Source organism: Hyperolius riggenbachi, chromosome 6, assembly GCF_040937935.1.
Source record: "Hyperolius riggenbachi isolate aHypRig1 chromosome 6, aHypRig1.pri, whole genome shotgun sequence".
NCBI classification, from domain to species: Eukaryota; Metazoa; Chordata; class Amphibia; order Anura; family Hyperoliidae; genus Hyperolius; species Hyperolius riggenbachi.
This window is the reverse complement of record NC_090651.1, coordinates 275234889-275259378: the sequence shown is the minus strand read 5'-3', so window position 1 is coordinate 275259378 and position 24490 is coordinate 275234889. Positions and strand designations below refer to the sequence as shown.

Genomic DNA, 24490 nt, shown 5'->3' with positions numbered 1-24490 from the left:
GCACTCCTATGTTATTAAAAACAACTGTAAAGGAAACCTCCCCACAGTACTGATTCACAACACCTCCCAAGGGAATACATTTTCAGAAACACACAGAAAATATATACACACAGTACATATCACGGTGTACTATTGCTGAACAGTATATTTTTATAATACAAGTTCAGGCTTACTATACAATATCTAAACAACATTTTATGTAGAGTTTCTCTGACGAGTTAAAACAAGGAACACCAAGAGCCCCAATAGTGTAATATGTACTGGTAAATGGTTACTAGATAGAGTAAATATTAATACTCACAAACCAGGGTTACCATTAGGCAGCCACTGTAAAGGGAGGTGGGGAGATTTTCCTGACCCCACTCAGGAATAAGAAGTCGCTCTCTGTAGATGAGAAAAAGGGGGTTCAACCCTCCACCCACCCACCCTCAGAGGTGCCTGGCTCTTCTACTGACCACATATGCTATTGCTCCGTTGTTATTGCCTGATGAAGCGGGATCAAACCTGTGAAACGCGTTGCATATTTGGAGTTCATAAATAAAATATATTGACTGTCTTTACTACAGTCGTTTTGTGTCTACTTGGAGGAGATAAGTCCACCACTACCTCCTCTATTTACCAAGAATTTGGTTTTTAAGCTCATTTAGCTTCCTTTTATCCTTTTGGCGCCTCTGTTCTCCTGCATAATTCTCTGAAGAGTTGTCTTTGTAGAAAACTCCTTTCCTCAGATGCCAAACAAAAACACACAATCGTGTATTGTTGCTTCAGACAATATATTTTTAATATTCCTCCCCCATAAACTCCTCTCAAAGTGTAGTGTCTACAACACCTTGCATGCCCAATCACTAGCAACTTCATGCCATGCTAGTGTGAGCTCACTAGTGCCTGTTGCCTACCATTTTTCAGACCGTAAAAGCATATGCATATATGCATAACCTTCCGGTCTCACAGGCTATCCTTTCGCCCTCTCCACCCGTTTTCACTGATCAGCGGCTAGGGTTGACTCGATCCACACGCCAGCAAGCCAAACTCAGTGCATACATACAGTCCACACAACTTATCTAAAACTCCAGAAAATACATAAAGAGGAAAACATTTTATTACATATTAAAAATGAACAGTGGCACACTGACATTGGCTTCAGCCTACAAAGAGCTTTGTTAAAACACTTAGGCATCCGTCTCACAGGATAAGCAGGTCCTCCAGATACACCTCCACGTCACTGCCTCGCGAGCTCCGCCCGGTATGTTTCGTCTAGCAACTCATTAAGGGGCATGCATAATTTGCCTTTAGGCAGATATATTGCTACTAGTGATGATCATTAAGATGCAAATAATTTCTCGTAACATTTTATGGACTTTAGTCCATGAAAAGAACAAAATTAACAATAAATGAAATCATCGCATTTATGATTAATCTTGTTTAAAATAAGCTTTCAGCAGTTTCTGTAGGTTGTCGTACAGCTCTTTGGCACGTGGAGACACTTCAGACTGAACTCTCTCTGCATAGGGCTTCAAGTGTTCCCTTACTTTCTCGTATTCCTTATCTACCTCATGCTTCCACTTCTGGAGTTTTTCATCAAATCCTTCCTTCACACCTTCTTTATATTTTTCATACTCTGCTTTGACCTCTTCAGCATGAGGCTGAACCTTTCCGCGGAGGTCATCCATATCTTCACGGAGCTTGTCTCTGGCTTTTTCTGCTATCTCTTTCAGATGCTCACAAAATATATCCCACTGTGTTTTCATACCATGTGCAAGTTCAGATGTAACGGGCACGACACTAATGAAAGCTTTTGATATCTCGTCTCCTACTTTTTCTTGAAAATCATCCAAGTGTGGATAAACCTTTGTCCTGAAAGCTGGGAAGTTTTGGGTAAGCTTCTCATCATATTTCTTCCAGATTTCATCAAAGTAATCTTCCATTACTGTTTCCACTTTATCAAAACTGGTTTTAGCAGCGTCCAGCTTCTCTCTCAATTGATACCTGGTAGGAAAAAGAAAAAAAAAGTTTGTATGCAGTTAACAACATACAGTATAAAAACAATATATTCTTAGAAGATATTAGATCTCTAATCAAAATGTCTAAAGGAGGAAATTTCTATATTGGCTGAAAGAATGAACATAAAAATTTGAGGGTTTGTTTTTAGCAAAGACAGCTGCTGTTTTAGGTAATTAGGACGATATCACATTGACTCTTCAGCACCATGGTAGTATGACTCCAGAAGCAACTATAGACCACCACAGTATATTGGGAGGACTCCTAAATTGTAATAAATTAGCCCCATGCCTAAACTGACTAAATATATATTCAATGAAATGATCACAGGTCCCCTGCTGCTTCAGGTTGGGAATTGGGTGAGGCTTTCAGACTGCCACATACTGTCACAGCATTGGTCCCTCGGTGGAGTTGCTGAGCTCTGATTCTCAAGGAATGAGCTGCTGTCTAGATACCCAGCTGCCAAGAAGTTTCACAATGTAACACGTTTGATATCACCTGTGACTTAGGAAATCATCATCTGGAAGTTTGCAGGTGTGCTTCCATCCGTCAACTCGTGGGGCCACATTGTGCAGGCACAGGACAGCTCATACTTGCACAATAGTTCAGAGTCAGTCATGCTCAGCGGAAAAAGCCAGGCCTGAGCGGCTCTATACTATTGAGCAAGCAGTCAACCAGTGCCTGTGGGGTGCGGCTATGAGCCCATTGACTAGCCCTTGTCGAGGAGCTTCAGGGAGATCTCAGCGCTGGAATGGAGAGGTGGAGGGGGGCAGGGTAAGCTTCTGAAGTAAGCTTACCCTGTCAAATTGCCACACTGCTACCGCAGCCCAATGAAAGTCTATGGGGAAGTTCATACTTCCCACGTTGCGGCACACTGCGCCAGAAGTGCTTAATTTAACGCTAACGCAAACCTGCGTTACCGTGCGGCGACCTGCGTCAGCCCAGAAGTCATATTAGTCTATGGCGACGCAGGGTTCTTTAACCACGTTGGCGTTACGATGCTGCGGTGCGCATGCGCAGAAGCGTATTTTTGTAATACGCTTCCGTGCACTTCCGCATACCCAAAGCAGGAAGTGACCACAAACATGCATCACTTCCTGCTTGGCCGAATGCCAGACAGGGAATAATGTGTACTAACACAACCCCCGAAGGCCTGTTTTTGGAGGTGCGCCAAACGCTTTTTCACTTCTATAAAGTTACTCTCGGGGGTGCACCTAGCCCAGGAAGAGAAACAGAAACTAATAGACAGATCCAGAATTCGGGAATAGTTATCGTTGTCAACAAAGTGAGATTAATAATGTACTTCAGTAAAGTAGGGACATGTATTTTTCTCTACAGCTACGATGAAAGTCAGTGCTTATAAACTGGGAATTTCACAGATTATGGCCTGCAGCCAATCCTGCCCACCACTGAAGGTGCTGTTTAATGTTAGGAGACAGGCTTTGAATTGAACTGTATGAGCAGTCTGTCTTCTATCAGCAGCAACATACAGTGATGACAAAAAAAAGTTACTGCTGTACATAAATTATCATTACTTACTCTTTTGCAATCTCCACATAATCCACATCTGCTGCAACTTTTATCATGGAGTATGCATTTTCTAAAACAGTCCAAAAAGCATGGTCAGATTTTGGGTGAGGTTCATCACTCTGCCAGAAGGAGCGACCTTGTACCCCTGCAAAAGCAAAATATTGATTTTAGATCTCAAGAGAGCAGAGCTGGTTTACTTGCACAGGCATGGCAGATTATTGAAAATTGATGTTCATCTCTAGACACACCCACTTCGCACTTTCTGTTCAGCTGCTCAGTTTGATCACCTGCGTCAGATTTGAATTGCGAGGGTCAATGGCAAACATTTTTAAATCTTGCTTATTTTATTTTGATGTCCATTTAAAAACACAGTTATTGTACAGTGTTTTAACCACTTCAGCCTTCAGTGTTTTTTCACCTTATGCATCTGAGTAATTTTCACCTCCCATTCATTTGTCATTAACTTTATCACTACTTATCACAATGAAATGATCTATATCTTGTTTTTTCCACCACCAATTAGGCTTTCTTTGGGTGGTACATTTTGCTAAGAACTATTTTTTTCTAAATGCATTTCAACAGGAATATTAAGAAAAAATGGAAAAATTTGTTATTTCTCAGTTTCGCCCTTTAAAGGTTTAAAATAATACATGCTACCATAATTAACCTCCCTGGCGGTACGCAGTTTCTGAGGCTGCGTCCGCGGGAGGGATTTTTTAAATTAAAGTAGTTGTATCCTTTGTAGCTAGTACTAGGCTAGCTACCATTGTTCCCCAAGTCCCCCCCGAACCCGTCTATATCCCCCCCCCCCGATCGCCACCACTATACGTTACCTAGCCGCAATCCCGTGAGAGCCGCAGCTTCCCCAATGAGCTTCAGTCGTCGCTATTGCGATGATCGTCATGACGTCATGCGCAATCCCGATCCTCCCCATAGCGAAGCCTAGAGCTGATTGGAGGGGTTGTGCCATCGTGGGATCCGCGGGGAGTACGTATAACGGTGGCGATGGGGGGCGATCAAAAAAGAGCTGAGGGACTTGGGGGACAGTGGTAGCTAGCGAAGTGCTAGCTACAAAGGATACAACAAGTTTTATTCAAAAAATCCCTCCTGGGGCAGAGAAATCCTCTGCGGCGGCTACCCCGAGTGTAGGTCGGGGTTACCGCCAGCCACCAGGAGGGTTCAAACCAGCATATTTTATTTGTCCCGATTATTACACCATTTAAATTATGTCCCTATCACAATGTATGGCGCCAATATTTTATTTGGAAATAAAGGTGCATTTTTTTAGTTTTGCGTCCATCACTATTTACAAGCTTATAATTTTACAAATAATAGTAATATACCCTCTTGACATGCATATTTAAAAAGTTCAAACCCTTAGGTAATTATTTCTGTTTTGTTTTGTTTTTTTATTTTTTTTATTTTTTTTTATTAAAAATTATATTTGGGTATTTTTTGGAGTGTGAGAGGTAAACAGTTAATTTTAAATGTAATTGATTGTGTACTAATTAATAAAAGATGTATGTAGATGTAGTTTTACTATTTGGCCACAAGACGGCCTCATTTTTTTTCCGTCCTGTAAGCGTGAGATCACACTTACAGGAAGTGAAGAGAGGACGTGAAACTTTTTTTTTCTTCAGAAAACGTCGGTCTTTCTAACGGGGACTTAGATCAATGAATGGGAACTGTGTTCCCATTCATTGATCTCCGGGTTAGCAGGTGGCGGCATGGGAGCGTGTGCGAACTGCCATGGGAGCGTGCGGCAGCAGCCTTTTGGACGTAGCAGCTACGTCCAAAAGGCTTAATTGGTTAGATTAAAACTTTTATGTGAGAGGTATCAAAGTTTGCTCCCAACATTGACAGTGGCAACTGCCATTAAAGGGACTATTTCTGTAACATTAAAAAGAGATTCAAGTGTTCATGTGCTTCAAATTAAAGCACACTTGAAGTGAGAGGGGTAAAGAAGCTGATATATTTACAGTGGGATGCAAAAGTTTGGACAACCTTGTTAACCTATTTTGATTCCTGGACGTAGAAACTACGTCCAGGAACCATGCGCGCTGCCGCACGCTCCCGCGGCCGATTTACCGGCCCGCGGTTCGTTAGCCAGGCAATCAGTGAATCGGGTTATGGAGCCCGATCACTGATTCCTCTCCCCCGCTGAAAAAGCGACAGCTTCTCTCGGAAGCTGCGCCTTTTCTGGCTGATACCTCCCCTATGCGTTGCTCTAAGCATGTGTTACGCTTAGAGTGACGTCATGTAAACAAACTCATGGCTGCCATCTTGTGGCCAAAAAGTAATACTACAACTAAAAGTAAAAAAAAATGAAAATCAACACACATTTATATTATAAACATATTGGGCTCGATTCACCAAGCGGTGCAAAGTGTTAGCACCGTGGTGAAAAGGCCCTTATCACGCCTAAAGTCACTTTAGGCATGATAAGTAGAAACTCGCGCGAAGTTGCCGCGCGTGCGCGCGTACGCGCGTACGCGCGTAAGTGCGCGCGCAACACCCGACGCTTCGCGCGAAGCTCCCATTAAGCCCTATGGGACTTTGCGCGCGCTCTCACGCGCGTACGCGCGAACGCGCTTACGCGCGGTAACTTCGCGCGAAGAGCAGGAAAAATCGGTGATAACTCAGTGGTGAAAAGGTCATCACGCCTAAAGTCTTTTAGGCGTGATAACTGGGTTATCACCGCTTTGTGAATCGAGCCCATTGTTTACCTCCCACCCTCCCAAAACTACCCAAATAAAATGTTTAATATAAAAAAAAACAATACAATAAAAAAAACAAACATGTAAATATTTACCTAAGGGTCTAAACTTTTTAAATATCAATGTAAAGATGAAATATTTCTATATTTTTATTATTTTAAACTTGTAAATAGTGATAGATGCAAAACGGAAAAAATGCACCATTATTTCATTGTGATAGGGACATAATTTTAACGGTGTAATAACCGGGACATATGGGCAAATACAATACGTGAGTTTTAATTATGGAGGCATGTATTATTTTAAAACTATAATGGCTGAAAATTGAGAAATAATCAATTTTTTCAGTTTTTTTCTTATTCTTCCTGTTAAAATGCATTTACAGTAAAGTAGCTCTTAGCAAAATGTACCCCCCAAAGAAAGCCTAATTGGTGGTGGAAAAAACAAGATATAGATCAGTTCATTGTGATAAGTAGTGATAAAGTTATAGGCTAATGAATGGGAGGTGAACATTTCTCAAGTGAAAATGACGGAACACGAATGGGTTAATCATCATGGTTTTCCTGTATAAATCATTGGTTGTTACAATAAAAAAATTTCAGTTAAATATATCATATGGGCGACACACACAGTGATATTTGAGAAGTGACATTAAGTTTATTGAATTAACAGAAAGTGCACAATAATTGTTTGAATAAAATTAGGCAGGTGCATACATTTGGACACTGTTGTCATTTTATTGATTCCCAAACCTTTAGAACTAATCATTGGAACTTAAATTGGCTTTGTAAGCTTGATGAATCCAAATATTAGAAAAAGTATTTAAGGGGGTTAATTGTAAGTTTCCAACCTCTTTTAATTTTCTTTTAAGAGTAGTAACATCCCCCATGTTGCTACTCTTAAAAGAAAAGTAAAACAATCAAATGACCTGAAGACAAATATTGTTCACCATGATGGTTTAGGGAAAGGATACAAAAAGCTGTCTCAGATATTTCAGCTGTCTGTTTCCACAGTTAGGAAGATATTGAGGAAATGGAAGACCACAGGCTCAGTTCAAGTTAAGGCTGGAAGTGGCAGACCAAGAAAAATCTTAGATAAACAGAAGCAACGAATTATGAGAACAGTCAACCCACAGACCAGCACCAAAGACCTACAACATCATCTTGCTGCAGATGGAGTCACTGTGCATCGTTCAACCATTCTACACACTTTACACAAGGAGATGCTGTAAGCGAGAGTGATGCAGAGGAAGCCTTTTCTCCCCCCACAGCACAAACAGAGCCGCTTGAGGTATGCTAAAGCACATTTGGACAAGCCAGCTTCATTTTGGAATAAGGTGCTGTGGACTGATGAAACTAAAATTGAGTTATTTGGGCATAACAAGGGGCGTTATGCATGGAGGAAAATGAACACAGCAGTCCAAGAAAAACACCTGTTACCTACAGTAAACTATGGTGGTGGTTCCATCATGCTGTGGGGCTGTGAGGCCAGTGCAGAAACTGGGAATCTTGTCAAAGTTGAGGGACGCATGGATTCCACTCAGTATCAGCAGATTCTGGAGACCAATGTCCACGAATCAGTAACAACACTGAAGCTGAGCCAGGGCTGGATCTTTCAACAAGACAACGATCCTAAACACTGCTCAAAATCCATGAAGGCATTCATGCAGAGGAACAAGTACAACGTTCTGGAATGGCCATCTCAGTCCCCAGACCTGAATATACAGTAATTGAAAATCTGTGGTGTGAGTTAAAGAGCTGTCCATGCTCGGAGTCGAAAGCCATCAAACCTGAATGAACTAGAGATGTTTTGTAAAGAGGAATGGTCCAAAATACCTTCAAGCAGAATCCAGACTCTCATTAGGACCTACAGGAAGCGTTTAGAGGCTATAATTTCTGCAAAAGGAGGATCTACCAAATATTGATTTCATTTTTTTTTTTGTGGTACCCAAATGTATGCACCTGCCTATTTTTGTTTAAAGTGAATGGGAACTGCATTTAAAAAAAATGAGACAGATACTTACCCAAGGAGAGGAAAGGCTCTGGGTCGTATAGAGCCTTCCCGCTCCTCTCCTGGTCCCCTCGTTCCGGTGCTGGCTCGCCCGGTAGCAGTATTTGACTAAATTAGTCAAATACTGCTTTACCCGGCCGAAGGAGGCTTCAGAAGTCTTCAGGGGGCCCGAGTGCTCCTGAAGAAGGGCGGCCCTGTACTGCGCCTGCGCAAGCACGCTCTCTTGCACGCTCACGCCTGTGCAGTATGGAGCCGCACGTCTTCGGGAGGACACGGCTCCCGAAGACTTTCAAATACCCTTTCGGTGGGGGATTGAAATGGGGGGGAGCCAGCACAGGATAGAGAGCACCGAGAGAGGAGACGGAAGGCTCTATACGACCCAGATCCTTCCCTCTCCTTAGGTAAGTATTTGCTTCATTTTTTTTTAAATGCGGTTCCTATTCACTTTAAACAATTATTGCACACTTTCTGTAAATCCAATAAACTTCATTTCACTTCTCAAATATCACTGTGTGTGTCTCCTATATGATATATTTAACTGACAATTTTTATTGTAACAACCAACGATTTATACAGGAAAATCATGACGAGTAACAAGGTTGCCCAAACTTTCGCATCCTACTGCATGCTAATATAGTATTTACCTTTACTTTTTAAAATGTACATTTTTCTGTATCTTTTTTCATCCCAACAGGACTCAAAGGGGACTACCATGTGACAAAACGCATAGGTCGGAGCTTGGATATACATGGACGCAAGTACCCGGAGGTAGAGGGAAGTGTGTGGTGTAACTTGAGGCTGGTTGCATGATCTGACCACGGCAGATGGCAGCACCTGTTCAGATAAGCTTGTTCTCTTTTTATACACTGTATGAGCATTTTTATTGGTAGGCTTTTAATAATAAAAAGCAGTTTTACACTATGAAAGTTCCTTTCTCATCCTTTGAGGTTTTAAGGAAGATCCTTGCCCAGATCGTAGGGGGGCTGAAGAGCATTGTGACAAGTGGGTACATGGTGAGTACAACCTGCTCATGGGAAAGGGCTTACATTCCCATAAAGTAACATTTTCCTGGAGTGGACACGTCCCTGTTTGAAGTGTGGTGCTCACACTGGTGTTTTTATTATTCTGCTGGATTCAGGCATTATGTGCAGTATCTTTTCTTTATAGGGTGATCTCTGGATCACTCTGGACTTCTCTGGAAGTTGTATCAATCTCATGACATTTAGACAGGCCCGGATTTACCTTACAGGAGCCTATATGCACAGATATCCTGGCACCCTAGACTTCACCTTCAATGAACCTACAAACCCCCACCAAACTGTACTGCTAGTGTTCTGGCTGGCCCAGCTGTCACTTCTCCCTTACTTCCCTTGCCTGTCATCGGCAGCTACAGGTGCTCCTTAGAATTAGGTAACCCGTGTATAACTGGAAAAAGACACCGATAAAAGATCAGACCCCACGCGACCCTGTGTCATCTGGTGACGAGACCACCACTGACACAGAATCAGAAACTGAAAAATCTGGGGAGAGACCAGTAAAACCAAAAAAGCCACGGGGCAGGGGGCAACCAAAAAAGCTAAATCCCACGTCCCCAGAAACACCAAGACAACTGAGGAACAGGGACAGATGGGGGTACAAGGCCCATCAATGGAGGAGGAAGGAGGAGGAGTGGTAGATGTAAACGATGAACTTATTGACACGATGCGTATCATAAATCTGACAAACTATGCTCTAAGTGATAACGAATATTCTGTCCTCTCTAAGGGCCTTACCTTTGTACCCACACCTGAGTTCGATCTTTTTGAAACAGTAAAAGATGTTAATCTGTTCGCCAGATTAACATCTTTTACTTAAGTCTATAAGTATATGAATTCCCCTACTATGCAGGCAAAAAGAAATGAGGAGAGAGATGCTAATGCACTTAGTATTTTAAATGACCTCTTGGAGGAGAGTAATACAGAAGAAATACAGTTGGGGACACCAAAAAGTGATCTTGCGATTAAAAGTTAATTTTGCCCGAGCATCAGTGGCTATCCCACAATTCAAACATTTGTTGATACTGTGGTAAGAGATCTTGAGGATTTAGCGAAAATGAGAAGTTTTCCTATCCACAACCTCAGTAAAGGTGAACAACTGGCTTTGGATGGTTTGATGATGAATGATGAACTTGTCATCAAAAAAATCAGATAAAGGTGGAAATGTTGTTTTGATGTCACGGAAGGCATATATTACAATGTGCCCAAATATTCTAACGGACAAAAAGCAATACAAAAAGTTAGAAGGGAACCCCACAGCAACCTTCTATAAAGAACTGGAAGGTTTGTTAAAGGTTGCAAAAAGTAGAAACATTCTTGATGACCAAGATTGTGGCTGTATACTAACTAAATCACCCACTGTTGCAACCTTCTATGCACTCCCCAAGGTACATAAAAATCTCCATACACCACCGGGACGTCCTATTGTATCAGGGAATAACTGCCTTACCGAACAGATTAGCAGATATGTGGACTCTTTTTTAAGACCCTTTGTGGAAAGTCTTCCATCTTACCTTAGAGACACTATGGATCTCCTTAATAAAATAAATGATATACATATTGGTGAGAACACTCTACTGGCTAGCCTCGATGTGGAGTCATTATATAATAACATTGACCACAGACTAGGCCTTAATGCAACCATTTTTTTTCTCAGATCAAGGAGTATCCATTTCAAAGAACATTCCTCCTTAGTTCTGGAACTACTTGAGCTCATATTAACTCATAATTATTTTTTATTCCAGAACAGATACTACCTGCAAAAGAGTGGTTGTGCTATGGGGACGGCGTGTGCCCCCTCATATGCCAACCTCTTTCTGGGTTGGTGGGAGGATCAGATTGTCTTTGGGGAGGACTTGGCAATTTACACCTCTCATGTCCTTTTCTGGGGCCATTTCATAGATAATATCTTCATCTTGTGGGACAGCCCCAGAACCCTTTTTGTGGACTTCGTTGAGCAACTTAATACTAATGATATTGGTATGTTCTTCACACATGAGATACACACAGACAAGATAAACTTTCTAGATGTTCAAATCTCTAAAAACAAAAATGGAGGCCTTGATACTAAGAGTTTTCTTAAACCTACGGCCATCAATTCATTGCTAGCATGGAACAGCTTCCATCCGGAACCCCTCAAGAAGGGGATCCCCAAAGGACAGTTCACAAATAATGTGAAAAGAATCCTGGGAAGACATTGGTCTATCCTAAAATTGGATCCACAATTGAGAGAATATCTCCCACAATCACCACTGATAACATATAGGAGGGGGAGGAATCTGGGGGATAGCCTCACACACTCCTTCTTACCAGTTAAAAGTGATCACATTGGTATAACTAAAAAGACATGGCTCGGTGGCCCCCTACAGGGTATGTATAAGTGTGGGAGATGTAAGGCATGTGCTAATGTTTTGAAATGTAAAAACTTCAAGGCCCCAAAAGATGGTAGAATCTTTGATTTACTGGATTTCTATAATTGTAACACAGAGTGTGTCGTCTATGCTTTACAATGCCCATGTTTGCTCCTATATATTGGTGAAACCACAAGATCGGTAAAAGAAAGGATCTTGGAACATCTAGGAGACATCTCCCATAAACGCAATACCTCAGTCTCTAGACATTGGCAAGATAAACACAAAAGTGATCCAACATGTCTCCAATTCTGGGTGATACAGAAGTGGAGAATGGGCCCCAGAGGGGGCAATCTTGATCAAAAATTGAGACAACAGGAGGCAAAATGGATATACAGACTTGGAACTCTGAATCCCTACGGTCTGAATGAGGGCTTCACTTTTGCTCCCTTTATATAACTAGCACTGGTAGGAACATAACTGCCTTTTGTTCATGTGTACACCTAGAATGTAGCTTTTGGTCTTATGTTAGTTTCTCCTAAAATGCTTTATAATGAATCCTCCGTCTCCTGCCCTGCTTTTGTAAGTAATTATAATAATTCCATTGATATATCTATAGGTATGTTTGGCTTTAATGCATAAATCTTCATACATCGAATGTACCATTATGTTGGCTATATGGTGGTCCCTCCCTGTGATTGATCATGATCTGCGCTAATCCGGTTTACTGTGTGTCTCTCTATATTCCCTTTTTTTTCCTCCTCTGAATTTAATGTAAGTTACAATGTGGATGCGGCTATTAGTACGCATAGGAAAGTTTATTTTTGATTATAATGTGATCTCTAACGAGGATACGGCTATTAGTACGCAGGGGATTGTTTACATTTGACAAGGATGCATCTCCGGGGCAACTGTGATGTAAAAGTATGCTAACCAATGGCGTACTGTTTTTTAACTTATTCACTGCCCCTTACGCTTAGCCTACACGTCGCCATGGCAATCACGTATACAGCTGGGCGGACTCTATGCGCACCTACGTCATTTAATTTATTCACCCGGCGGAATGATGGCTGAGAGGGCGCATCCATTGAGGAGGTGTGGTCGGCGCATCCATTGGCCGACATACCTGTCCATCTATTCCTCCACATGGCGCCTATCCCCGCCTCCTCCAGCCGCGCATCCACCAATCAGAATAAGGAATATACTGAGGAATAGTTTTCGTTGCTTTCCAGGCAGCGGAGAGAGTGCGGCTTTCTGGTATCGAATGTGGGCTTCCTTAGGTATTTAGCATGCGTTTTCTACTCACCTACAGGTATTTTGTGATAACTTTTATAGATGCATGGCCAAGTATAGCCAGCTTTTACTATTGGCCTAATAATTTGATGGACAATGGCAGGATCCAATAGGAGTGGATCTATGTACCCGGAGGAGGGGTGTGGTTGTTCCCACCCCACCCAGCATCCTGTGAGGGCTTGCTAACAGTATAAAAGGAGAGACTGGACGCTCACTTCTCAGCAGGCTGCTGTAGTGGCCGTTACTCTGTCTCTTGCTAACCAATTGTTAATATGTGAACTATATTATGTATTTATTATGTTGAGCACTTTGTTACTCTATCACTAGGGCACGTACTTCTCCTGACGAAGTTTCCAATTGAGGAAATGAAACATGTTGAGTTTGGTGTAGGGGTTTTATTAAATACTAATGTGAACTAGGAGGATGGTCTTTTGACCCTATACTTTACCTCCAGTCAACCTATTCGCATTAATACTATATGGTCAGCAATTTGGACTCTTTTTAATGAAACTTTAATAAAAGTTAAGTTTTAATACTTTTCTATTAGGGTATATCATATGTTTTTGTAGCCAGAGCAATCCTCAGTATTAAGCAGCTAGAGGTGCCCCCAAGTATTGAGTAGCCAGAGGAACCTCAGTATTAAGTAGCTAGAGGCGACCCTGACTGCAGGGACATCTCATCAATGGAATGCAGAGAGCAGGGTGCGTAACCTCTCATTTACACTCTCATCAGGACTCTGCATAGGGAAGGAGGAAGGCGCTCAGGGAGGGGAGTGAGCCAAGTCGCCTTTCCATCATCAGGTGCCTGTAGGCAAGAGTCTACAGTGCCTTATGGAAAATCTTGCCCTGCATTTAGATCTGAGTGCTGCTTTTTTTTGAAACTGTATTGGAGTAAAGATTGATGTAATCTTATGAGCAAGCAATTCCCTATATCACGTATTTGAACACTCCATCTCTTGAACTGTGACTGTTCCTAGATCTAAATTTTTTGCAACTCCCATTTATTCTCTGTTGTTGGGGAGCGCAACCCTTATATTGATACAGTGGCGTAAGTAAGGAGCTTGGGGTGAGTTTTTAATGGCACCCCAAGAATTCAATTGATATGGAGCCTCAAAATTTACCAAGGACATCTGCAGTGTCAGAGAAGTGTAATCAGAGTAAAGAAACAGTTAGTTAACGATCACTACTGTTCAATGCACATAGACAGATGTTCATTACCAGCATAGCACCAATGCAATGCTAATAAGATGGATAAAGGAGGACCACTAGTGGACCCCCTCTGGTCCAGGGGCCCCGGTGTGTCAGCAACCTCTGCATCTCCTAAGGGCATTGCTAGCCCCAAAAATCAGTGGCACGTCCCCCGGATCTATTCTGGGGTGCCCCGAATGTCCCTCGGGCAGAGTCAGGCAGAGGACGGCAGTACTTGCCTCTGGTGACTTGCTCTCCAGATTCTGCAGACATCTTCTCTTCCGGGCTTGTCCCTCTAGTGTCTGAGAATGAATCAAATGCTAGAGCTCCTAGCATCTGATTCTTATGCTGGGCATACACGGGTCGATCCGGCGGCCGATTAGCCGCCGGATCAACTCCCGCGCGTCTCTGCTCGTCCACGCGGATCGATTCCTGCTCGTCCCCGCCGGCGCTTCCTTATCAGCCGCTCGATTCCCTGTCATTGTCCGCCGGCGGGGATCGAGCAGCATCATCGGACCTGCTGAATATTATCAGCTGGCCGCATCAGCTGCTCGATACACGGTACAGGAACGTACCGTGTATCCCCAGCATTTGATGCCAGGGGGAGAATCGCAAGCTACAGAAGATGTCTCCCGACTTGGAGAGCGGATGAGGGAGATGAGTAGTTCCTCCTGCTGTGCTACTCTACTGAAAGGCGGGGTGTCGGGTGGAGGAACAGTGAGGGCACACACAACGATGCTTCCTATGGAGGCTCCAGGTACCACATCTTCCAACATGTCACCATAACTCCCAGCATGCCCCATAGAGGCACCACAGCAACCAGCATGGCTATGGTGCCTCAATGGCAGGCATGCTGGGTGCTGTGGTGTCTCTATATGGGCATACTGCTGTGGTGCCATGCTGGGTGCTGTGATGCCTTTATGGGGGCATGCAGGGTGTTGTAGTTGTTCTATGGGGGCTGGGAGTTATGGTGTCTCAATGGGAGGCCTATGGGAGCATGGGAGGGGCCCACTAGAAGGTCAGGGAATGCTATGGGGGGACTGCCAGACAACCTGGCAGCAGGCCAACCCATATAGCAGAAAGCCAGACCAGCCAGCACAGAAGCCAGGTAACTCTGCCTAATTATGTTTAAGTGACACTGCTTATTTTTGTGATATGCTGCAATTTTTGTGTATTAATAGAGAGGGGGCTTCATCCAACATTTTGCTGAGCAGGCCTACATAGACAACTATTAAATTCAAGTAAATTTGGCTCCACCCATAACCAAACCCACATAATGGACTGTGGTCACACCCATTTTCTGTCTGGAGAGCCCAAAAGTGCTCCAGTTCTCTTAGGATCCTAGCAACGCCCCTGCCCCTATTGCTGCACCACTGTATTGATATTTTCTTTTGCTATAACAGAACTACAATTATTTAACGCATATGGGCCCATATGCAATTCACTTTTTTCTCCTGAGTTTTCTCCTAGGTCAAAGTTCCCCAACTCTGTCCTCAAGGCCCACCAACAGTTCATGTTTTGCAGAAAACCACAAACATCCGCAGGTGAGGTAATTAGTGTCTCAGCAGAGCTGGTTAAAGTGGACCCAAATTAAAAATACAAGATTTCAGAAATAAAACCTATTTTCTAAATTATAATAATAAATAGCAGCCTTTTTTCAGCTGCATGATGACAAATATAAAATATTTTACATTTATTGGAGGAACCCCTCCCTTCCTTTCATATTGCCGGGATTTTTCCGGCAAACTGGTGGAGTAGATGGTGTCTGGCAATGGAGGAATTGCTAATGGCTGCCCCCAGTATAACCCAAGCTATGAAAAGAGAAGGGTGAAAAGCAGGCACTGAAATGATCATAGGTTTGAAGGAGTGTTTATTTATCTTTGTATGTGTCAGAGTGGTGCAACTAAATATTTTTAATTAAAAAAAATGTTTGCTTTGGGTCCGCTTTAACTACCTGTGTGGATTTCCACAAAACATGCACTGTTGGTGGGCCTTGAGCACGGGGTTGGGGAACACAACGTTCTAGGTAACATTTTCAAACTTGTCAGTAAAATGCCATTTAAACCACCGGCAAGCAAGAAAATACTCAAAATACTTTTGATAGTACTTTTTAAACACCCAAGTGCTAAAAAGTTATTTTACATCGATGGTGAAAAATTATCTTCTAGGAGAAAACTCAGGAGAAAAAATGAATTGCATATGGGCCCTGGTATTTCATGGAAAATAGTGGAGAAAGAAAAAGAAGAGAATTTTGCTGATCTTCATTTTCAGATAACAGATAGAGAGCAGCCTTTATACATAAAACATTTTTCTCATCAGTTTTCACATCCCAACTTTTTCTTATCTTTAAAATACATGTAACGCTAGTTATGAATAATATGGATATATTGCATTATTGATTAGAGACCCGTTGTAGGACATGTGAGCTCTGCCTTAGTGCACACTGATGCGTTATGTATGTTTGCTTGCTGAGTGCAGAAAAGCTATAATACACATAAAGTAAGATGAAGATTAGTGAAAATGTGAGAGTTTCAAGCCCTGCACACTAAATATTCAGAACACATGGGCTCATGTAATAAGTCAGTGCAAAGTGCAAGGTCTGTGATTACACATCACTCAGTAACCTGGCCAACAACCAAACATTGTTTTTTAGTGCTAAGAGCAACTTTTTATAACATGCAAATCTATGCTGACCCAAAAAGGAAATTGAATGTAGCAAATGAAAGCTTCTAGCTGCTGATCACCAATCTGACAGCTGGTTAACCTCCTTGCCGGTCTAAAAAATCCGGCAAGGAGGCAGCGCCGCACTTTTTTTTGATTTTTTTTTTAAAAATCATGTAGCGAGCCCAGGGCTCGCTAAGCGGCGGCATCCCCCCACCCACTCCGATCGCCTTCGGCGATCAGAGTATGCAGGAAATCCCGTTGAGAACGGGATTTCCTGCAGGGCTTCCCTGGTCGCCATGGCGACGGGGCGGGATGACGTCACCGACGTCATGGACGTGGGGACGTCACAGGGAGCCCCGATCCTCCCCTCAGTGCTGCCTGGAACTGATTGGCCAGGCTGCGCAGGGGTCTGGGGCGGGGGGGGCGGCCCGGTGCGGTGGGTAGCGGCGAATCGGTGGCGAGCGGCGGCGATCGCGTACTACACGCAGCTAGCAAAGTGCTAGCTGCGTGTAGGGAAAAAAAATTGTGCAAATCGGCCCAGTGGGGCCTGAGAAATCCTCCTGCGCAGGTTACCCCGAGCTGAGCTTGGGATAACTGGCAAGGAGGTTAATTAACCAGCAGCTTAAAGTGAACCTGAGATGAGAGTAATATGCCTGCCATATTTATCTCCTTTTAAATAATACCAGTTGCCTGGCAGTGCTGTTGATCTTCTGGCATCAGTAGTGTCTGAGACACAACTGTGAGAGAACGCGGAAAAGCCGCCGCGTGTACTGACAGCAAGGCGGCTGATTCCGCGTCCAACGCGGCGGTCTGCACGTGGAAGCGTGCATCTAGTGACATGGCAGAATGCGGAAAAGCCGCCGCATGTACTGACAGCAAGGCGGCTGGTTCCGTGTCCAGCGTGGCGGTTTGCACGCAGCAGTGTGCAGCTGGTGTGGCTGAGCCTGTTAGTTCACACAGGTTTAGGAATACGCGCGCGCGCGCTGAAAGGCAGAACTTTTATGATGGTCAAGGGGGGATCAGCTGACCAGGCCGGTCAGCTGACCTCAGAGCTGGTAACCATTGGTTGATCACTTTAGGGTGGCGCCAGAGAGCACTGCCCTATATATGGTTACTGCTGGCCACTCTCAAATTGTCTGCCGTTGCGATCACTGCGTGGAAGCACTCAGACCTTAGTCAGATCCAACAGTGTGTTTGAACCAGGATGACCTGGGAATTCACACTGAGCCAGATTACTTGTGTTATTATTCTGTTATACTTCAGACTAGTACCAGGGTGTAGAGACCACGGACCTCACACCCAAGACTAGGGAACTTGTGTTATTATTCTGTTATACTTCTGACTAGTTCCAGGGTGTAGAGACCACGGACCTCACACCCAAGACTAGGGAACTTGTGTTATCATTCTGTTATACTTCAGACTAGTTCCAGGGTGTAGAGACCATGGACCTCACACCCAAGACTAGGGAACTTGTGTTATCATTCTGTTATACATCAGACTAGTTCCAGGGTGTAGAGACCATGGACCTCACACCCAAGACTAGGCATTGTTTGATATTTGTTATGACCTGTTGCTTTCCTGACTATCCCTCTGCTTTCTGATTCGGTACCACGCATATCTGATATCACGTTGCCAAACCCTACCTGACTTGGATACCGAATCAGCATTCTGTCTTTATACTTTATCTGTCCGTGTGTTGCCGACCTGGCTTGCCCGACCTTGAGAGCTATCTCTCTCCATTAAGAGATAGTCTCCAAGATCAGTCAGTGACATCCACCTTCAGGTGTCACTCACTCTCTGGTCCTTCCTACCTTCAGCCTGACTCCACCCCTTGGAGATTCTCAGGCTGCTGGAAGGTTTCTGTACTCTCCATAGCAGTGTCTTCTGTACTGCTTTGGGTCACCTGTTCTTCAGGTGGGTTGCTCAGAGTCATACTGTTACACCACACACTCACCATATATATCTAGAGGTGTCCAGAGGTTAGCACTATATCTGTATTATTGGTGATTCTGCAGATCATCCATAATCAGGTATAGATCTGTATTCTTGGTGATACTGCAGATCACCAATAATCAGATTCTCTCTGCGTGCAGACACCGATCGTTCCAACAACCCTGAAATAAACATGTGAGTAATCCAACCGGACGTGAGTCAGAGCACCTGATCTGCATGCTCGTTCAGGGTCTATGGCAAAAGTATTAGAGACACAGGATCAGTGTGACTGCCATGCAACTTGCATTGTTTATAAGGAAATAAATATGACAGCCTCTGTATCACTCTGACATAGGGTTCCCTTCAAAGCCTTTGCTTGCTAAAATACCTTTTTTTCACAATATAAGATGCACTTTTTCTTCTCCAAAACAGTCTTATATTCGGAATATATGGCAAAAAAGTAGTACAGAGTGTGAGAGGAAGTACTTACCGCACTCCGGTTCTGCTTCTACATAATTTCCTCTCCTCCTCTGTCTCCAGCTGGCAATATACACTGCGGCTACCTGCCGCTACACACGCTCCAGTTCTCCTTCCTGGTGAGCTCTGTACCTCCTGATTAGTAGTTCTTGGTAACTGCATGACCCCACATGTGTCAGCGTCAGGCATGCTGTGCACTGGTGGGGTCACGCAGTAACAGGGAACCACTGATCAGTAAGTACAGGGCCCATCAGGAAGAAGGACTGGAGCATGTATAGCTGCAGGCAGTCGCAGTGTGTATGGCCAGTGGGAGAGGGAGGAGAAGGGGAACACCTGTAGAGCAGAAGGACTGGAGGAAGGGGGAGAGGAGCATGGTGACTGGATGCAGTAAGGTATAAGTACTGAAGGGGTAGTGTAGTGTAGCTTAGCTGGTGGGGCAGCAGGGGTTAATGGAGTGTAGATGGTCGGTGTATCTTACATACAGTAGCTTTGAGACAGTTTGAGGGAAAAGGTCCATAAGTCACCACTGCACCATGGACGCACCAGGTTTAGTATTTTTTTTTCCTCTGATTTTTTACCTCTAAACCTAGGTGTGTCTTATAGTATGAAAAATATGGTAGCTAGATTCATTTTCCTTTCTGGAATCTTCTGCTTATCTGGGCTTGTATAATTATATTGCATAGATCCTATATCTGATTGGGTGCTTTGGGCTACCACTTACACTACTTGAATCATGTTTATTTATTTATTTTGGGGATTAGTATCAGTGCATAGTATGCCAACTTTACGGAGTATGTTGAACAGTTCACATCACTTAATTTGCCATATACAGTTCACTTTTTCTCCTAAGTTTACTCCTAGGTGATATTTTAACATTATGGGCTATATGCAATTAGCTCAATGAAGCTGGCCCCCCTACAATCAGCACAGATATATTTGTACGCACTTTGTAATAAAAAAAAAAAAAACATATCAAAAGTAGGTGAAAAGTACGCTCAAAATTATTTTGAGTATCTTTTTGCTCGCTGGTGGAGCTAGCCTCCCCTTCCCCCCTACAATCAGCACAAATAAAAATTCCATCATGATTGGTTAGTGCTACGTTTGTTCCCATTTGTGCTGCAAAAATTAAGATTTGTGCTGCTTTCATTTTGAAGATAATAGCACTTATCAGTTCCAAAACAATACCATCACCCAGCCCCCATACAACAGCCTAAAGACATGAACATTTTTATAAAGGTCAAAAGTTCACTCAGCCCCCTACAACATTGCAAAGGCTGAGTGAGCCCGAGTGAACTTTTGAACTTAAACTATGACTATTTTGACTATTAAAACGTAAATATCTCAAACTATAAAAGATTAAAAAAATGGTTTTTGTAGCACAAATGAGCACATGCGCAGCACTACCCACCCATACCAGTTTCATGCCTGTAGGTTGTTGTATGGGGGCTGGGTGATGGTATTGTTTTGGAACTAATAAGTGCTAATATCTTCAAAATGAAAGCAGCACAAATCTTAATTTTTGCAGCACAAATCGGCACAAACGTGGCACCAACCAATCATGATGGGATATTTATTTGTGCTGATTGTAGGTGGACCAGCTCCACCAGCAAGCAAGAAAATACTCAAAATAATTTTGAGAGTACTTTTTCACCTACGTTTGATATATTTTTTAATTGCAAAGTGCAGAAAAATTATTTTAAATACAAGATAAAATATCTCCTATGAGAAAACGATAATTGCATATGAGGCTATAAATGAAATGCCTTTTAAAGGAAACCTGAGATGAAAATGATTACAGCATTTATATTTACCTGGGGCTTCCTTCAGCCCCCTTACAGCCATTGGCTCCCTTTCTATCGGCCTGGGCCAGTCTCTTCTTTCAGACACTATGAGGCTCGCTGTACTTTGCATGCGTGGCCCGGCAGCACACACGCACCCACTGTATTCTTTTCCCTAGGAGCCTTTTTCCTGCTGTGTGGTACTACTGTGTAGAGCAGGGACAATGTCCTCCAGCACCCAAGGCTGAGACACCAAAGTGCGCCCCTCCATCCCTCCCCCCCCCCGCTGTCACACACTGATTGCTATTAGACTAAGAGGGCCACAGGGCCCACAACCTCCCCAACACCTTAATATCTAGTTATCTGGCTTGCAGTCACTGCTATGTATCCCCTTTTCTTATTTCTTTCTGCTTCATACACAATTAGGAATGACAGCTGAATGAATTGTGCGCCCCCTCCTACACTGCGCCCTGAGGCTGGAGCCTCTCCAGCCTATGCCTCGGCCCGGCCCTGCTACTGTGCAGGAGCAGAACACTCCAGGCAGTGGGAGCGTGATGGGGCACATGCGCTGCTGAGTTGTGCATGCGCAATACAGTACAACTGAGCTGACTGGAAGAAGAGACCAGGCTGGCCAGCAGACGCATCGGAGCAGTACAGGAGAACGGGGAGGGAATCAATGGCCTAATGGTGTAATGGCTAAGGGCTCTGCCTCTGACACGGGAGACCAGGGTTCGAATCTTGGCTCTGCCTGTTCAGTAAGCCAGCACCTATTCAGTAGGAGACCTTTGGCATGTCTCCCTAACACTGCTACTGCCTATAGAGCGCGCCCTAGTGGCTGCTGCTCTGGCGCTTTGAGTTCGCCAGGAGAAAAGCGCGATATAAATGTTATTTGTCTTGTCTTTGTCTAAAGGGGCTGATATTTTAAGGGCCATTAAATGTGCACAATCCAATTCACTTTTTCTCCTAAGTTTTCTCCAAGGAGATCATGTTTCATCTTCTGTTTAAAATAACGTTTGCATTCTGCGACTGAAAAAGTACCAAAAAGCAGGTGAAAAAGTAGTGTCAAAATTATTTTCTAACTTGCTGGTTTCTTGAAAGGCATTTTATTTATAATGTGAACATATCACTCTGGAGAAAACTTAGGAGAAAAAAGTAAATTGAATCAGGCCCATTGGCCTCAATTCACTAAGCTTTATCAAACACTTTATCAAACGTTTGATAATTTACCTCATGGGTAAAATCTAATTTTGAATTCACTAAGATGCTATAGATTTATTGAACGTTTTATCAATAAAACGTTCAATAAATCTATAACACCTTAGTGAATTCAAAATTAGATTTTACCCATGAGGTAAATTATCAAACGTTTGATAAAGTGTTTGATAAAGCTTAGTGAATTGAGGCCAAAGTCTCTCAAAGGGGTTCACGGTGTAATGCATCTACTAGAATCTAAAACTCATTTTGGAAGTTAGCCTGCCACTATGCTTTTGAGAAGTGGGAGTACACTAGTCCGCCTGGACAATACCTAAGCAAGCATTCAAACGTACACAATCAACCCTAAACAGGGCAAATACTGTCCATAGTAAAAATTGATGCCAAGACACTAGATCTGCAAGTCAGGAGTACTAACCACTTAGTTACCATGCTTGAAACACCGATGGGGCCTTATTTACAAAAAAGGCCACCACAGAATAGTGGAGAATCTAAGTGATCCAGTAAGCTTGGGCCGGATTTATAAAACAGCTATTTGAACACAAATTTGGGCACATCACATCTTGGTGAAAAGCAGTGATGTGTGAGAGGAGGGGAGAGGAGAGGTAATGGTTTTTTTCTGGATTTAGATAAAAGCACAAGAAAATGGGGTTATATGGTTTAACCACTCAAAGCAAAATGGATGTTTATAAACGTCCTATTTGTGCACTAATTATTGTAAATTAGAAGTTTAATAAATGTTCATTCTGCTGAAATGTATGTGCATGCGTCCCGTGGCAGTGCGCACACCAGTTTTAACCCCTTTATGGAGGGGCATTTCATAGATGGAGGGGCATTTCATGGTTAAACTATGGGTCATTAAAATATACCAAACATACAAAAATGGGCGTTCCTACCTGTGCAGAGGAGCAGCGCCGCACACAGTAAGAGAGTCTTCATTTTTTTTCACTGATCTGCAACACAAACAAAAGTACTTGGACTTCCAGCTTAAAACATGTAGCCAAATGTTACTGTCCCCATTTTTATTGCCTCTATCCTTCCTTTAGTGCCTGTATTATTATTTTTTTTTATCACATTTTACCTCTTTCTGTTGGGCATGCCCTTCTTTTTATTTTAATTTTTTTAATACTTATTTTTAAAAGGCCAATTTAATACTAAGATTTTTTTCGGTTTATGCTGATCAATGCTACAGCTAATGTAGCATGACAAACAAAGAAAAAGGCACAGCTTTTACGGCTAACATTATTTTAGTTATTTCTTTAATCCTTCAAAATGTAGCACTTAAAATGGGCAAAACTATTTTAAAAATAGGATGATTACAACAATCACAAAAATACACAGAAAAAAAAGACAAACATATTTGATTTACTCACAGCTCAGTAAAGTTTCAGGGCTTATGAACTGATAGAGCTTTTTCCCTTATATAGATTTCTAAACCACCCACTGTTGGCAGATACCCAGTCTGGTTGAAAAAAAACTTGCATACAAAGGTCAAAACTGTTGTCAGTTTGGCTGTACTCAAACCCACAAAGTACCACAGGTAGTTCTGATACAAAGAGCTTTCTATTCCTTTAATATCTAAGTTAGTTATTTGGCAGTTGTCTGCTGCTAACTTGTCTCTTGACTACAGTACTAGTATGGGGAGACTTGGTACAAAGAGCTTGCTGTTAGCATTATTATTATTATTTATGTATTTATTTATAATGCACCAACATATTCCATGGCGCTGTACAATGTAAGAAAACAAATAAGGGATACATAATGATACAGACAATGATATACATCAAATATGGACACTGGTACAAAATACAGAACTGGTGATTATAATAACATATTTAACATGTATAACAAAGTGCAAGCTATTAAATGAATAACATTCCAAGACACAAAAGGGTGAGAACCCTGCCCTTGCGATCTTACAATCTAAAGTAATGCGGTGGAAACAAGAGGTGGGGAAGTATACAGTATATGTACTGGCAGTGCGTGATTAGGATATTTAGTAAGGAGTAAAACTAGACGTGAGGTTGAAGGGTGTATAGCCTAAGTTAGAGCATATGCTTGTCGGAAAAGGTGGGTTTTGAGGGAGCGTTTAAAGATTTTAAAGGTGGGAGAGTGGCTGATTTGCTGTTGAAGGGCATTCCAGAGGAGGGGTGAGGCATGTGAGAAATCATGTACACGTGAATGTGAGGAGGTAATTGTAGAAGAGGATAAAAGATGCTTGTGTGCAGATCTGATATTGCGGTTGGGTTGGTATCTGGAAACTAGTGAAGAGATGTACAGAGGAGAGAGACTGTGGAGAGCTTTGTA

The 24490-nt window shown here is 42.8% G+C and overlaps 1 protein-coding gene across 1 annotated transcript; it reads right to left on the bottom strand.

Annotated features, from left to right (window-relative positions):
• Positions 1-1081: 1081 nt before the first annotated feature.
• Positions 1082-23595, bottom strand: LOC137521537 (apolipoprotein A-I-like). The gene is made up of 4 exons (XM_068240918.1): positions 23557-23595; positions 23080-23136; positions 3538-3673; positions 1082-1986 (listed from the first exon to the last, which is right to left on the bottom strand). The coding sequence occupies exons 2-4, from the start codon at positions 23120-23122 to the stop codon at positions 1413-1415; spliced, it is 753 nt and encodes a 250-aa protein (XP_068097019.1). The 5' UTR covers positions 23123-23136; positions 23557-23595; the 3' UTR covers positions 1082-1412.
• Positions 23596-24490: the final 895 nt, after the last annotated feature.